The 16,374-nt window shown below is 37.2% G+C and overlaps 1 protein-coding gene across 15 annotated transcripts in view; it reads left to right on the top strand.

Moving 5' to 3' along the window:
- The window catches only part of PCM1 (pericentriolar material 1), a 42,526-nt gene that overhangs the window by 18,648 nt on the left and 7,504 nt on the right, over nt 1-16,374 (top strand). For 8 of the 15 annotated variants that reach the window (XM_075421890.1, XM_075421888.1, XM_075421901.1 and 5 more), the window contains 17 exons: nt 345-479; nt 2,003-2,193; nt 2,740-2,937; nt 3,878-4,100; nt 4,625-4,770; nt 5,755-5,948; nt 7,131-7,314; nt 7,991-8,349; nt 8,895-9,053; nt 9,860-9,916; nt 11,123-11,295; nt 11,380-11,508; nt 12,104-12,224; nt 12,531-12,668; nt 12,899-13,032; nt 14,081-14,215; nt 14,772-14,969. In XM_075421890.1, the coding sequence (XP_075278005.1) occupies nt 345-479; nt 2,003-2,193; nt 2,740-2,937; nt 3,878-4,100; nt 4,625-4,770; nt 5,755-5,948; nt 7,131-7,314; nt 7,991-8,349; nt 8,895-9,053; nt 9,860-9,916; nt 11,123-11,295; nt 11,380-11,508; nt 12,104-12,224; nt 12,531-12,668; nt 12,899-13,032; nt 14,081-14,215; nt 14,772-14,969 (2,874 nt within the window). The remainder of the gene's footprint in view (nt 1-344; nt 480-2,002; nt 2,194-2,739; nt 2,938-3,877; nt 4,101-4,624; nt 4,771-5,754; nt 5,949-7,130; nt 7,315-7,990; nt 8,350-8,894; nt 9,054-9,859; nt 9,917-11,122; nt 11,296-11,379; nt 11,509-12,103; nt 12,225-12,530; nt 12,669-12,898; nt 13,033-14,080; nt 14,216-14,771; nt 14,970-16,374) is intronic. The other 7 variants (XM_075421903.1, XM_075421902.1, XM_075421897.1 and 4 more) reach the window with 4 other exon arrangements.

The raw sequence follows: 16,374 nt of genomic DNA, 5'->3' as shown, positions 1-16,374 counted from the left end.
TACTGTGTCTTGTAAGCACGATCAACACTCTGTTGTATTCAGACTGAGCTGCATGGTGCTGTACTGTTTCTCATACCCTTTGAAGATGAACTTTTTTCCTATGAGGTGAGCAGTAAATTATCAGTACTGTGCATACACAGCATTATGTAATACTAGATCACATAAAAATAAGGTTTTTTGATTCCTGTCTAGGTTCTGAAATAAGTATTTAGCTTTGATTCGAAAATCCCTTTTCACCGATTACTAATTCTGTCTCATAAAGCCTGAGCTGTGTTGGCTTTTAACAGCAGGTAAGTTTTAGAAAGCTGGTGTACTCTGTTTTGCCATTTTGCTTTCTCTTTCAGTTGTCAGCTGGCCTGGGTAACTGCCCAGCCAATGGGCAGCCTTCACCAGCGACCTCAACTCCGGCCATGAACGAGTGTGACACAGCTGGCAAGCCTTTACTGGAGTTTGATGAATCTGTACCAGTAGGCAATGAGGTATTTCATACTTGATATTCTGTGACTTTGAAAAGGTTTAAAAAGGAATAATGTTCTAGATAACTTGGACACATTTTGAAGTACTTGGCGCAGGGAGTGAAGTAGTAGCCATTTTAACAAGATGTGGATAAATTCTTTGTTTTCAGAAATGAAAGTAGTAAATATTGACCTGAACTGGCAAGAGGTCTTTCCCCAAATGTGGCTGTTGTTGCCAAATATTGATGTGAAGTTGAATGAATTTTGAATCTGTACTGTGAACATTTGGTAGTGTATACCACAGGCAAGTCATCCGTGAAGAAAATGATGGCAGTATTTGAAACTTCGTTTATCTTCTACACATCTTACTTCCCTTTTTCCCCCCAAATTCACGTCTTCAATAATGATCTGGATATTACTTAGTCTGTCTGAAAATTGTGCTAGCATTTGTAGGCATGGAGAGAGATGTGATGAAAAGTGTCTCCTGCCTAGACTAGACATTAGAAACAAATATCTAAAAACCCACCTTTTTTTAGTAGACTTTCTGTGAGTTGCATCAGCATTCTTGTAAATTTTCCTTAAACAGTTTAGGTGAGGCTGATTGGGTAGTGCCTGTACTGTTGTCCTTAAAAGCCAAATTTTCCTTTTCGAAGAAGAGAATTTCAGAACTTTGGCATCTTCCAAATAAGCATTATAGGACAGCTTGTCTCTTCTGACTAAATAAAAGGTCTGAATTCTTCCTGCTGAAAAGAAACTGTCTCTAAAATGAATGTGCCGATGCAATTGCTAACACTCTACAAGCAGGTTGAGTTATTAATTATCAGAATATGTATGGATCTTTGTTGGACAACTTCTTATCTCCAGTAGCACCAACTACTTCAGCTGATTTCAGGTTTGAGTACATTGTCACTTGCCTGTCTCTTAAGTCTGCGTTTTCTAGTCTAGCTCACTTACACAATTGTTTCTACATGTTATGCTATTACGATAAAGCTGTTTACATGTTTAGAAAAGTATCTTGCCATTTATGCCTTCACTGTATCTAATTTAAGGCAGATACAGGCCTCTTTCTACCTGTACCTTTTCCACATGTGCTTTTCTTTGTAAATCATGGCTTCCTTAAATCTTGTTCAAACGTGCACTGAACTTGAAGTTTCTGCAGGTTGCAGAAAATCTTTTCATTGTATGCTCTACTTAGTTATCGAGAAGTTCTTGGCTCAGTTTTCATATTTCTCCAGACGGTAGTATTCTGTCAGACTTATAATGTCTGTATTATGTGAGAAAACCAGTCTTGAGTGAAACATGTGCTGGTTTTCTTAGAAAATTCTGTCCTGTAATGTCCAACTACTTTCTTAGATTTTGCAGTATTTGGGATAAATAGTAAATATGGGCTGTATTTTGCAGCTTTTTTGTACTGTAACTTCAGTTCCAGTGTAATACCAATGCCTGAACAAAAAGGTATTGGTATAGTATCAAAGGCTGGAATTTTAATGTGCTTTAGTGTATTTGTTTTGTTTATATTCTAATGTCTTCCATTTTACTGCAAACAGTTATGGTCTGAGATGAGAAGACATGAGATTTTAAGAGAAGAATTACGACAGAGAAGAAAGCAACTTGAAGCTTTAATGGCTGAACATCAGAGGAGGAGAGAGCTTGCAGAAACAATATCTACTGTTGCTGCATCTGTTAAAACTGAAAGCTCAGAAGCTCAACGTACTCCACAGCAGAGCAGGACTGAAAAGTAAGAACACGAGTCACTGTGTTAGTCAGTGGGCACTTCTGTTGTTAGTGAGATGTCAGTCTTGGGACAGTTCCCTGTTTTCATCTGAGCACTGAATGTGGTGATAGAACAGAACAGTAAATTAATTTCTTGACTTCTTCACCTAAAGTGACTGGTAGTTGGCGGCTTGCCAGTTTTGTGAGTCTTCCCAGCATATTTACTCTCCCCTGCTCCATAAATGGTGAAAAATTGCCCAAGGAAAGGAGAGTGTTTGGAAAATGCCAAATGCTCAGAGTAATTTTTCTTCATCTCGACACCATTTATAACAAAGTAATAATCTTCCAAAACAGTAAGTAATTTTATTGAACTGCCCCAGTATCAGAAGAATATTAGTTTCATTTTGCATTGGTGAGGTAATGTTTAAATTAATTTTGGTGCAGCTTGATTAATTGAAGTTAGACAGTCTTGTAATTGTCAACAGATTGTTGTAGTAATTAGTCATAAGCAACAAAAAATACTTCTTTCTTCCCAAACGTCCCCTTATTTTTGTTATCCAATGTTGACTAGGACAATGGCTACCTGGGGAGGTTCTACCCAGTGTGCACTAGATGAAGAGGATGGAGATGAAGACGGTTACCTCTCTGATGGAGTTGGTCAGGCAGAAGAGGAGGAAGAAGACGCATCAAGTTTGAATGACAGTTTCTCTGTTTATCCAAATAACAACGTACCAGACAATGCGTATTTTGTTAAAGAAAACAAGGAGAGGTTAGTGGCATTACTTGCTGATCTGATGCTTGCCAGAGTGTGTTTGGAAGAGGTGGAAGACACGTTACGTTAACTACAAGGCATTCTTTTACACTAAAGTGAAATTACTTTCTGCTTGCACTATGTGCAGTGGCACTTTCTTGTCTGAGTCTCTGTAGCTGCAATGTGTGCAACTGGTTTGATTATTTCTTCTGTTTTCAGTCATGTTAAGTGTCTGCCATTGAGCTCTCCAGTTGTGTTGCAGTAGCTCCATATGTTCTCATGTTTTAGTCAGCTTAAAAGATAACCTATACGAAATTTTTGCAATTATATTGATCAGTCTCTTCAAAAAAAGAAATTCAGAGAATTAAACTAACTCTGAAATTTTCACTTTCAAATTGTTGGCTTTTGCAGCTTTGAAAACTGTTTCTTATTAAATTTTTGAATTAACGTGAATAGTTTTAACTCCTGCTTAGCTGATTGATTTCCTTAATAAGCTTTTTGTGATTAAATGAGGATGTCACACTAAAAGAAATATATATTTATCTCTTCAGTTGACTTTTCCCTGGTTTTGATACCAACATACTTTTACTAAATAGTGGTCTTCTAGTCAGGAGCTGGGCCTCGTAATTCTAAGTGTATTACATTGGTGGCTTCTGTTTTCATGTGAGTACACATCCCATATTAGTAATGGATGATACTGAAAACAAGATCCAGAAACATCCTTTGTAATTCTTTTTTGACAGTGGTTGTCAGTTGGGTGGCTGTTGTTTTCCAGTTGTTCAGGGTAATGTTGGATTGACAAAATCGCATGGGTGTTTAGCTGGCATGGTGAAATGACCTGTGCCAAGTGAGTCGTTGACATACAACTGAAACATAATTTGAATAATGGCACTATCATTAGAAAAAGTTGTTTGAAGTGTCAGCGTTTGTCCTCATTCTTCATTTTTTCCCCACTCAGGTGGAAAAATTGCCGTCCTCTTTCAGCAGATGGGAATTATCGCCCGTCGTCTAAGGCCAGGCAACAGCAAAACATAAGTATGCGACGTCAGGAAAACCTTCGGTGGATGTCCGACCTTTCATATGTGGAAGAAAAGGAACAATGGCAAGAGCAGATCAATCAGTTGAAGAAACAGCACGAATTTAGTGTCAGCATTTGTCAAACTTTGATGCAGGATCAACAGGTAGATATGAAGAGCAGTTATTTTGCTGTTCTTACTTTGTATTCTCTGCCCTGCCCGCCCCGCCCCCCCAATCTTTCCACCAGTAACTTCTTGTCCTGGGTTTGGCCAGGACAGGGTTAATTTTCACCGGACTCCAGGAAGGGGCACAGCTGGGGGCTGGGGGCTGACCCCACCTGGCCAAACAGAGCCCGGTGTTCCATACCCTGTGACATCACGCTGGGTTCCGGTGGGGGTGGCGGCGCGACGGGGAGCGTGCGGTGCCGGTGCGGTCCGAGAGAGCGGGTCAGTTTTTGTCATGTTTTCTCCTTATCTGTATCGTTGTTGTTCCTGTTTCCCTCTGTTTGCTGTTCTTTTAAACTGCCCTTATCCCGACCCACCAGTTTCTGCCTCTTTCTTTCCATTCTCCTCCGCATGCCGGCGGGGGGAGGGGCGGCCGCGTGGTGCTTTTGTTGCCGGCAGCAGCCGAAACCAAAACACTTCTGGTTTTGCCAATTTGGTCAGTGTCATGTATTTTCTTTCCACAGACCCTCTCTTGTCTGCTACAGACTTTGCTTACAGGCCCTTACAGCATGATGCCCAATAATGTCACATCTTCACAAGTACATCTTATTATGCATCAGTTAAACCAGTGTTACACTCAACTGAGTTGGCAGCAGAATAACGTCCAAAGGTTTGTTGGCTGTATGAGTGCTGGAGTGTGGAATTTGAAATGCTTTAGTGAAGGAGAACGTGGTTATGTGAATAAAAAATTTCAGATAATGGTTAAATATGAGACTGTTGATCTGCTGGGTTGATTACAAGCTCTTGAAATTGTATACAGCATATTTGGTTGGTTTTTTTCACCACTGCTTGAACACCTTTGCATTGGCTCTTTTTGAGTATTCTTTTGTGAAGAGAACCAAAAGTTGTCATCTCTTCCAAAAACCTGTTGCAATAGCTTTATTTGGCTTTTTTGGTTTAGACTTGCTTTCCTTGAATGTGCTTTTATCTCTTTAGTCTTTGCTAGACTGCCTGACAAGATTCAGGTTTCTAATGGTTATGGAAAGATGGTGGAAAATCTTTTTGTCCTCTCTTAGTGTTGTCAGTCAGAATTTATGCTTACTTATGCTCCATTTGGGTGTCCTACTTTTACCTTTGGAGCAATGTTTTGAAAAAATTTTTTGAAAAAAGATGCAATAGTCACTTTAATTCATTGCATGAAAGTTCAAGCTCTTCATCTCTGTTTTGTATTTGGTAAGTGGTATATAGTTACTGGCCTCTTACATAATATTTTAAAGTAATTTTAGTGCCATGTGTGGAAATATTTTGTGTCTTCAGTTGTTTGTATTTAAGTTTCTGTTTTGGCCTGCTCATTTTTTCAGTGTCTGGTCAATATTTTGTTGTTCTTGTAAGGATGTTTAACTTCTGTAAACATGACCACTAGTACAGGGCGGTTGGTTTTAAAACTGTTCCTGTCTGTCACTCGGGATTAAATACAAGGTGGTTTTTTTTCCTTAAGGTTTTGGTTTTTACTAGCTAAATGGAGCAGTTCTTTACATCCGTTACATGGGGCAGATGAAACAATACAAATCTCAAATTACTTGAGCATAAATTTACAGCTTTGCCATAGTATTTTATTTTTTTCCCCAAGTGCTTATTTTTGCTTGTTTCCAAGGTTGAAACAAATGTTAAATGATCTTATGCGCCAGCAAGAACAACAACAGTGTCAAGAGAAGCCATCAAGAAAGGAGAGAGGCAGTAGTGCACCACCACCTCCATCTCCTGTTTTCTGTCCGTTCAGCTTTCCTCCACAACCTGTGAACCTGTTTAGTGTACCGGGATTTACTAATTTTTCTTCCTTTGCTCCAGGTGAGTATTACTACAGGTGTGAAAAGTAATGCAAATTTCAAAAATTTCTCTTCCCTTATTTAATTGAAATCTTAATGTGAAAATGCTGAAACTCGGTGACTTTTCCTTTATACTGAAATGGTCTTAAATGGTACTTGAAAGAGTCCATATTATCCATTTGTTAATGTTTATTGCTGAACAGTTGTAGATTTTTGACTTCAGTATGAAAACCAAGACTTTCTCAGTAAGAAGCTGGTTATAGTCAAAAATACCCACTCCATAAAGTTAACATTTTAAATGTTCTTTGTCCAACATGTGAAAAGCAATGTTTGAAGCTTTTACCATACCTTCAGCAATCATTTAATAAGTGTTCTTAAGGTGGCACTTGGTAATTAGTTTTCTTTTTCTTAGACCTTCCAGCATTCATTTTTGTTTGAAAGGCCTGTAAATGGAGCATGTTACTAATCTGTGTTCCCATCAGAGGTAGAGAGTAACTGTTGATTTGGACACAGTGTTCCTAATCTCATTACCAAATCTGCTTTTACCGTTGAATTTGAAGTGGGAAAAAATGTAGGTATTCACTATATGCTTAAAAGTTGTTAAAGCTGTCCTAATAATATATCTCAGCCTTTTCAGGAAATAGGCATAGACCTAGATTGTAGCTTTCAGATTCTGAAGGCTGTTTTCTGTTTAAGGATATTTTGAATTATACGGAACCTGCACAGAAGAATGCTTATGTTCAATTCGCCACTACTATAACGATTCTAAAGTTAAAATAAGTATTATGAATTTATGACCTCTTTGGCCTTATGAATGCTTGTACTGCTGGAATTTTCTTACCAGTTTGATGGTAATTGAAGTATTGATAAAATCTGCATGCAGACAGAACTCTTCCGTTTTTGGAACTGATGTAATTTTTACCTTCGCTGGTAGGAGCTCTTTATTGGGGTTTCTTGAAGAACCTTCATCTCTCCACTGATGGGATTGTAGCAGTATGTGTAGTATCCAGTAATGTTTGAAACCTGTATTTAAGATAAATTCCTATTATTGCAGTGCTTTCAGGACAAAAAAACAGCTTTTGCTTACTTCCCCACAATATTTTTGCTTCATAATTTTATATTACCACACAATATGTCTCAAATTTTATTTTTATCGTACAGATAAATGAGGTGGTACCTGCTGACTCTCTTGTTTGCTTTGTAGGCATTAACTATAACCCAGTGTTCCCTTCTGGTTTTGGAGATTTTGCACACAATGTTTCCCCACACAGCAGTGAGCAGCAGCAGCAGCAACATCCTCTAGATCATAATGCTTCTGGGAAAACTGAGTATATGGCATTCCCCAAACCTTTTGAAAGCAGTTCCTCTAATGGAGCAGAGAAACAAAGGTAATTAATGTCACAGTGCAACTCTTTGATAATTTTTCCTCCCTTTTCTGGAGCTTGTGGGAATTCATCATTCTTTTAGGGAATTTATTTTAATACATTTAGAAGATGAGCTTTACTTTGCAGTTTCCAGTTTATTTTTTTTACTTTTTTTAGTAAAGTGTTCTGCTTTTCTGTATATAAACTACTGTATCGTGTAATGAGTACTTTCAGATCAAATATAGTGTGGGAGTGGTTTTGTGATACATTTTGTACATAGAGAAAGGTTTCATTTCCATGTTCTTTGAAACTGAGCTGTTTGAATAACTAGGGGATAGAGTTTCAGTGAATGCTTGTTTTTCGTGCTACAATAGATTGTAATGAATGTTTTAAGAAATCTTTTGTCCTGTAGTACTATTTGAGCACTGCAATAGCTGCAGAAGTATATTCAGGTTGGAATCGGTGACATGTGAATTTCTTCAGCTGTCTTCCACATTCCATTTGGAATAGTTCTCATTAGATTTTTTTTTTTTTTTTTTTTTTTTTTTTTTTTTTCCAGTGGTCAGTTGATGACTAAGTAACTAGGGCAGATAACTTGCATTATGGATAGAGCTGTTGGCCTGGTAGTAGTATGTGTTGTTTCTACCTGAGAGACTAGGTTGTGGTATATTGTGGTGTTTCTTTCTTTTTTTTCTGACAGAAGGAGTCATAGACAAACTGAAGAGGAAATGGAAAAAAGATCAGCTTCGCTTAATGATAGCCAGGAAGTGAAAAAAGACGATCAGTCTCAAATGAAAGCAGGTTTTGCAGTTTCAGGACAGAACAGTGCTTCCAGTCATAAAAATCAGTCTGATACGAGCAGGAGGAGAGAGTTTGATGAAGAGTCTTTGGAGAGTTTTAGTAGCATGCCTGATCCAGTAGACCCAACTACTGTGACAAAGACATTTAAATCTAGAAAAGCATCAGCACAAGCAAGCTTGGCATCAAAAGATAAAACACCCAAATCGAAAAATAAGAGGAAGAGTTCTGCTCAGCTAAAAGGCAGAATGAAAAATACTGGTAGGTTGTAAAGTAACCGTAGATACCATAGCAAACTCAGCTTGGATTACAATCATTACATTCCAGAAAATTTACTCTCCATAAATGGTACCTGTAATAATGAAAATAAATTATTGAAATATGAATTCGTTTTACATAATATAATTACATAAGATTTTTTTAGTACTTCAGTAAACAAAAAGCATAACTGATTAGGACATCTGATTTGAATGGATAGTGGATGCATATACACTAAGATTTGGAATTAAGCCACCAGGAGAATCTTCCTCTTCATTATGTCGTCTTGTTCAAAGTGGATGACTTGCTGAAGGATGGGCTTCAGTAAAATACTGAATGAGAGGGACAGTACTGATATGTATAGTACTGTTGCTGTCACTAAGGACTTAGTGCTGCTGTGTGGCTTCAGCGTACAGAGGAAAATTTTTGGCTGGGAAACATCATTTGTGTTTTGCATCTTTGAGATTGCCCTCGAACAAATTTTTAGAAGTAATAAAACATTTTGTAAGCTATTTTTGTATTTCTTCCTTTTCATTCCCTCCCATAAGGTTATGAAAGTGCAAGCGCTTCTAGTGCGTGTGAACCCTGCAAGAGCAATAAAAGCAGACACTCTGAAGAGGTTGTTCATGCAAAGGTGTTCAGCAAAAGGAATCGGGAACAACTGGAAAAAATAATTAAATACAGTAGATCTACAGAAATGTCCTCAGGTATTCTTTTCTGAATGTCAGTAATTATTTTGTGAACTTCTCTGAGTAAACGTCCTCCATACTCAGTTGCTAGCGTGTTATTTAAAAGCCATGTATTATGACAACATAACAATACTGTATTTTTAGCATGTGGATTTTTCTTTTTTAATTTCTAAGGGTGCTGTTAACATAAAAGTATGCAAAAAGTTGGGTATTGATTGCTTTTAGGTGTTTTCTGTAGATCAGATGCTTGATGAAAATAATTTAGAAATAAACTTGTTACTGTAAACCAACCAGAAACCTAGCCAGCAAAAAAACTCACCCAATTTGTTGATGTTTCTATGAAAAGTAACTGCTGAACAGATGAAAATTTGTTTAGTGTTTAAACTACATCCTGTACTGCATACATGTTTTCTTTCTATTCATGCTTAAAGGAGCTCTATCAAATATCATTCAAATTCAGTCTTGTAACATCACATAAACCCTTACATTTTTGCCGTCTGCACTGCTTTTCTTGCATCTAGATCATAAAAGTATTCTCTTCTGTGTCTTTTTAGGTTCTGCCAGTACCTTTGTTTTGTTTGATAGATGCAGATATTTTATTCATTGTAGCACGATGTACAGCTTTCTCATTGTAGCTGTGTCCCCACTAAGAGCTGTTTATTGGTATATGTAATAAACTTTTACTAATCAAGTTCTCACAATAAGCAGCTTTGATGTGGTTTGGATGACTAAACGGTCTTCCTCCTGCTGTTTTGTATAGACCCTGTCTTTATTTCTGGTGCGCATTTTTGTGTTTATCACTGTCTATCCCCACTTTCCTACAGCGCATGCTAGGAGAATTCTGCAGCAGTCTAACAGAAATGCATGCATTGAAGCGCCAGGTAATGCATTCATTGCTTAGCTTCAACAATGTCCTGTTACTTTTTTTTTTTTCCTCTTAGCTTTAGTCCTATAACTCAGACTGTTTAGCAGATGTTCGAAATGAGTACTGTTGCAGCACCTTCTCTATAAACGAGGCGAGAGAAGTTACTTGTACTTTGCATGAAATGCAACGGTACAAACTACTTTGAATTATAATTGTGGAGAATGTGTTTATCATGTTCGTGGTTAGTCCCAATTACAAGTGGAAAATACTCAGGTAGATACTACAACGGAAAACTAATTTCAGTAGGCATTTCTATTACGTTTAAAAGCTACTATTATATTTTATTAATAGGAGGGAAGAGATCTCTAGTGGCTTATTAAAGGCTGAAAAAGCTTGCCTCTGTGCTTAAAAGTACTGGTAAACTATTTGCAGATAGTCAGATTGCACAGTAACATCTGCTGTACCGCTAATAACTTCATTAACTTAACTACTAACAAATATGCATCTGTTAAACTAAGCTGAGTTTTCCAAATTTAACTTTTTTCCATTCAACACTTGCCAAAATATATATGTAATAATTTAACTGTTGTGATGTAAGGATAATCCTTAATTTTAAAAGGAACAGGAGGCTTATTAAGGAACACGTTGTTTTCTCATACATACGTAATAGGGCTTAAGGGTAAGAGGTTTTATGTGGGAAGTGATATTTGGACATACAGGAGAACGTAGGATTTATGCCTGTATGGGAGGTGTGGGAAGGAGTGACTTTCTCGAATTCAGTCTGGAGCTTTCTTAATACAGTTGCTTGTGTTGCAAAGGTGTGGCCTACTTGTATTATATCAACTGGAGACCTTTCGTTTGAACTATCTTAAAACTCCATTTTCAGTGTTGAATACCTATTCTGGAAGCAACATTGTAAAGTGCGCAATATTTTCTTTATTAACAAATACTTTCTAAAAGTATTGTTCAGGATTGTAAAGAAAATTATTACTATGCCTTATATTTTTTTATATATATAAAGGATTGCATAAGGTATTATTTCAGAATGTTTAAATCTTTGTTGCCCTTCAGGAAATGAGTAAACTTTAAGAAAGCAGCTATACAAGGGAATCTGCAATGATTTGAGATATAATTTGTGTACCTGTAACTTGCATACCTAGCAGACAGTTTTCTTTCAACTGGATGCATGTCAAGTACTTAACAATGTCCCTTTTTTCTACAGAAACTGGTAGTGATCTTTCTATGTTCGAAGCTTTGCGAGACACAATCTATTCTGAAGTGGCAACTCTTATTTCTCAGAATGAGTCTCGTCCCCACTTTCTTATTGAACTTTTCCATGAGCTTCAGCTGCTAAATACAGATTACCTGAGGCAAAGGGCTCTATATGCTCTACAGGTATGCTCAAAATTTTTGACCTTGTGTATGAATCAAACAAATCTTAGATCCTTTTTCACAGTATAGATTTATTACCTTTTCCAGGATATAGTGACCAGACATTTATCTGAGAACAATGAAAAAGAGAAATGCGCAAAATCACTGAATTCTGCAGCATGGATGGCATCAAATTCTGAACTCACTCCCAGTGAAAGCCTTGCTTCTACAGATGATGTAAGTTTTCAAGTTCAGAAGCTAGTTTACTGTCAACTTTTCCCGTCTTTTCAATTTACATGCATGTTTGTGTACTCAAATATTCATAGTAGCGATTGAATTTTTCTAAAATTAATAGCAACTTACACAGACTTTTCGAAACAAAGAAATGCAGGAAAATCTTAATGCAAAAGTGATTAAACATGGTAGGATTTTTGGGTGGAAATGGGTGATGTGTCAGGGAGGAATAGAATATGGAGAGGGACGTAAATCAGAAACTGATAATCAAGAAGAGTCAAAATACTCCGGTGAGTAAGGTCACGGCAGGTACCAATCACAAGATTCCCAAGGAATTTCTGCTTATTTGTATTTAAGAAATCACTGATGCCTCTCCACAGTTTCTTATGGATTTTATAGTTGAAATGTCTAAAACAAGCAAGGTAGAATCACCTGATGGATTTATATCCTGAAAGTAAGATTGTTCCCCAGTCAGGCAGCCTGGTGACAGGTCTTGATACCACAGCATGTGGCTGAGAAGAATTGTGCTGACTTGTTGACACATCTGTGAGAGGATGGTGCATTCCTGCTTTGTATTCAATTGTTTGGTGTTTTTTAGGAAACTTTTGGCAAGAACTGTTCTACAGAAGCATGTCAGGGTTGCGATCAGAATGATGCAGACAATGGGAGTACTATGTCTACATCTTCAAATTTTGAACCCTTTGCCACTGATGACCTTGGTGAGAGTGATGTGATTTACAATGTTGTGTTATTCCCTCCCTCCTGAAATGCCTGCAATTGTCTAGTCTGAAAATCAAAGAACAGTATACTATTTAAGTGCGTAACTGCGTTTTGTAAAACAACACTTAGAAAAACTAGCCACCTGTGAAACCCTTTGAGTTGATCAAAGTGTGTAGTAAAATATTATAACTCAACTACAGTTATGTGTAGATTTCAAAACTTGTGGCTTTGAATTAATTTTTATCATTGTTTACTTGTCTATCAGTTAAACTTTAGATTAAAAGGTGTTTTTATTCTAAATATAGGCAACACAGTGATTCACTTAGATCAAGCTTTGGCTAGGATGAGGGAGTATGAGCGTATGAAAATTGAAGCTGAAAGTACCCTTGACTCTGAGGGCTGCTCTAGTAATTTTCAGGGTGCTTCTGCTGCTAAATTAGAAGGTATGCACATATATACATATTTTGCTTAGTTGTAGAAAATAATTATTCTAAATAGCAAGAATCAGTTAATTGGTTGACTTGCTTTCCTCTTCATTTGTATTGAAAATTTAGCAAAATTTCAACTTAAGTAAATATGATTTATTTTTTAAAAAGGACAATGTATGTTTTTTGAAATTTGTATTTCTTTAATAAAAATGTTGAATGACTTAAATGTGCGTTTTTTTATTGAGGTCCAAGTACCAGTGAATGTCTTCCTGTGCCACTGTCAAGTGAAGTTTCTGCTGTTCCATGTCCTCGTATAGATACTCAGCAGCTTGACCGGCAGATTAAAGCAATTATGAAAGAGGTCATTCCTTTTCTAAAGGTAAGAACTTTTTTCAATAATATGTGAATTTGGAGAACAGGAAAAGGACTTGAATAATTGCATGGAAGAATATTATTTAAAATGGATAATTTGTGTGTTAGCAACAACTGCCAATAAATACGTGTTAAGTTGCAGACCTTGCTGAGGATGAAGTAACGATTAAATACTCCAGCAGAAAGATTCTGTGGATTTGTTAACAGGAGAAGGAAATGGCAAGGTTTCTAGATTGCATGAGGCTGGTGGACTTGACATCAAGAACAGAGATTTCTTTGTCTGGGAAATGTTTGAGAATGTACTTCTGAAATATTTGCTGCCTTTTAGCAAAGAGAACTGAGATAATTTTAATTGAAACTGTTACATATGATGTAACTTGAGATATTTTTGAAGAATAGCTCTGTGAGTTTTAGCCCTATTTTTCCTGTTTGCAAATATCATTAAAGTTGCTGAGAGCTTGTAAACTTCTGTGAATACAGAGGAGAAATATTGACAGTTCATTCTTTGCAAGGTTAAAGAGCAGAGAAGATTGAGTTGTAAAATGCTGAAGTAAGCTCCCTGTTCCCTTTTATAATATGCTCAGTGTATGAGCTTAGGTTTGCTTGATAAGGTACTTGGTTGATTCTGGTTTTAAAAACTGTGTATATTGTTGACGTGACAGTCTCAGTGCCTGAAGACTTCTCTTTTGTTTGCAATTTTAAGGAAACTTACAACAGTAATCTTAACATAAACTTTAATACACTTGGATCCACAACCATAATATATATAGATTCTTAGTTTGTCCAGACGTTGAAAGCTGGTGTGTAGTAATGTATTGGAAAAGTGAGATTAAGCGTTGTGGGTCATGGCCAATCAGTCATTAATGACATATGGTACCCGCTGCAACGGTGTTCCACTTAGTTTGTTTTGCAAGATGGGTTAGGACCTGTTTGTGGAGTGGTGTTCCTTCAGTGGACAGGTGATATTTTTATAAATGAATTTCAGTATTTGAGTTGATGGCTGGTTGTTTTTTTTTTTAAGTGGTAACTGAGCTCATTCTGTGATACTTGTTTAGGAACACATGGATGAAGTATGCTCTTCTCAATTACTGACATCAGTAAGACGTATGGTCTTGACTCTCACACAACAAAACGATGAAAGTAAAGAATTTGTGAAGTTCTTCCATAAGCAGCTTGGCAGTATACTTCAGGTGAGTAGTTTTTTGGTGCTGTTTTGCAACACTGTTGCAACTTGGATAATGAGCAAGAGGATAAACCAGCTTTTCCTGAAGTCATATTTTAGAACTTCATAGCTGCTGTTCTCCTTCAGCTTTGATACAGCAATTCCTTGTTTCCTAAAATTAAGGCTTTACCATGTACAGACCTTCTTCTCCATCGCTGCCAGATATCCATATCTGCCAGATAGTGAGAGGTGTATCTCTTGCCTGTGGCTGTCTTCAGGGAGAGCTCTGATGATGCTCTTTGAGAATGTTTTGTGTAAATTCCTGAAAATCAATAGGCTGCTTTTCTCTATCTTCTTTTTTTTTTTTCTACAAGTATAGAGTTTAAATGAGTAACTTGATAAGTTCTGTGTTATGTGACTAGAGAATCTACTTAAAATCTGTTTAAGATGCTAAACCATATTTTTTACAAAGTACGGGCTGTTATATACCTAACCAATTTTGAGTTATTACGAATATGGCAAATACTTAATCTTTGAAGTCTGAAAGCCTGTTTCAAAAACTGAATATTTATTTCTCTTCTCAGGATTCACTGGCGAAATTTGCTGGTAGAAAATTAAAAGATTGTGGGGAGGATCTTCTCGTGGAGATCTCTGAAGTGTTATTTAATGAATTAGCCTTTTTTAAACTCATGCAAGACTTGGACAACAACAGTATTTCTGTAAAGCAGAGATGTAAAAGAAAAACAGAAACCGCGGAAGTGATACAGTCTTATGCTAAAGAGGTTTGTTTTATTGTATTTTTGAAAAGTGTAATTTTTTTGAGATTCCTAAATATCTGTATTTCCTAAACTACCTTGATTACCTTAGTTCATACATTGTGTATGTGGGGTTTTTATTCACAAACTAGGGCTGTGTATTCACAGTATTGCTTGTGTAGAAGCATGAACTAATTTTCCTCAGTAAGGGAGATGTTCTGTGTTACAGAGGAGTGTCTGTTACAGATGAATAATTGTGTAGACACTGTTGTTAGTAATTCAGAGGAAATGTGTTTTAATGTTCATATATGCACATAGGAAGGAACAGTCAAGTGTTGAAATAGTATTAACATCTGAGGCCACTGAGGAGGAGTTGTGGTTTAACCCCAGCCAGCAGCCAAGCACCAGACAGCCACTCACTTACTCCCCCCCCGGTGGGATGGGGGAGAGAATTGGAAGGGTAAAAGTGAGAAAACTCAGGGGTTAAGATAAAGACAGTTTAACAGGTAAAGCAAAAGCTGTGTGCACAAGCAAAGCAAAACAAGGAGTTCACTCACTATTTCCTGCTGGCAGCGAGATGCTTAGCCATCTCCAGGAAAGCAGGGCTCCATCGTCTGCAACAGTTACTTGGGAAGACAAACACCATAACTCTGAACATTGCCCCCTTTCTTCTTTCTCCCCCAGCTGTATATTGCTGGGCATGACGTCATATGACATGGAATGTCCCTTTGGTCAGTTGGGGTCAGCTGTCCCGGCTCTGTTCCCTCCCAGCTTCTTGTGCACCCCCAGCCCGCTCGCTGGTGGGGTGGGAAACAGAAAAGGCCTTGATGCTGTGTAAGCACTGCTCAGCAACAACTAACATCCCTGTGTTATGAACACTGTTTTCAGCACAAATCCAAAACATAGCACCATACAAGCTGCTATGAAGAAATTGAACTCTGAGCGAAATATTTTGACGTGGGAGTCCCAGTTCATCATCTCTCCAGTTATGCCTGCAGCTTTCTTTGCAATATCTTCACCAGGCACCATCTTTACCTAACTTGAATAAGTCCTTTGAAATCATCAAATAGTTGGTTTGTTGGCATATGTAGGAAGTATCACTTTCTAGACTTGGAGTGTAAAATATATATATAAACTTTTCAGAAATGTTTGAGACTGTAGTACATATCCCGCTCTAACCAAGCAAGTTGGGTTTTGCACCATTTACATTATTAAAGATGTTGCATAACCATTTTTAATTTTAGTATTGCAGTTTTTAGGAGCATAACTTTTTTTAGTTATATGGACTGTTTACAAAACAAACATTAAAACAGATCATGTTCATGTACTCAAAGCAGTCAGATACCTGCCTCAGTGTTTCTTCTTGTATAGTGTAGTTATGACTTCAGTGTCCTTTCAGCTTTCTTTTCGAAACACAAGTACCAAAGCAAAC

The sequence above is a fragment of the Opisthocomus hoazin genome, chromosome 5, assembly GCF_030867145.1.
Source record: "Opisthocomus hoazin isolate bOpiHoa1 chromosome 5, bOpiHoa1.hap1, whole genome shotgun sequence".
Taxonomy (NCBI): domain Eukaryota; kingdom Metazoa; phylum Chordata; class Aves; order Opisthocomiformes; family Opisthocomidae; genus Opisthocomus; species Opisthocomus hoazin.
This window is presented reverse-complemented; position numbering and strand designations above follow the sequence as displayed.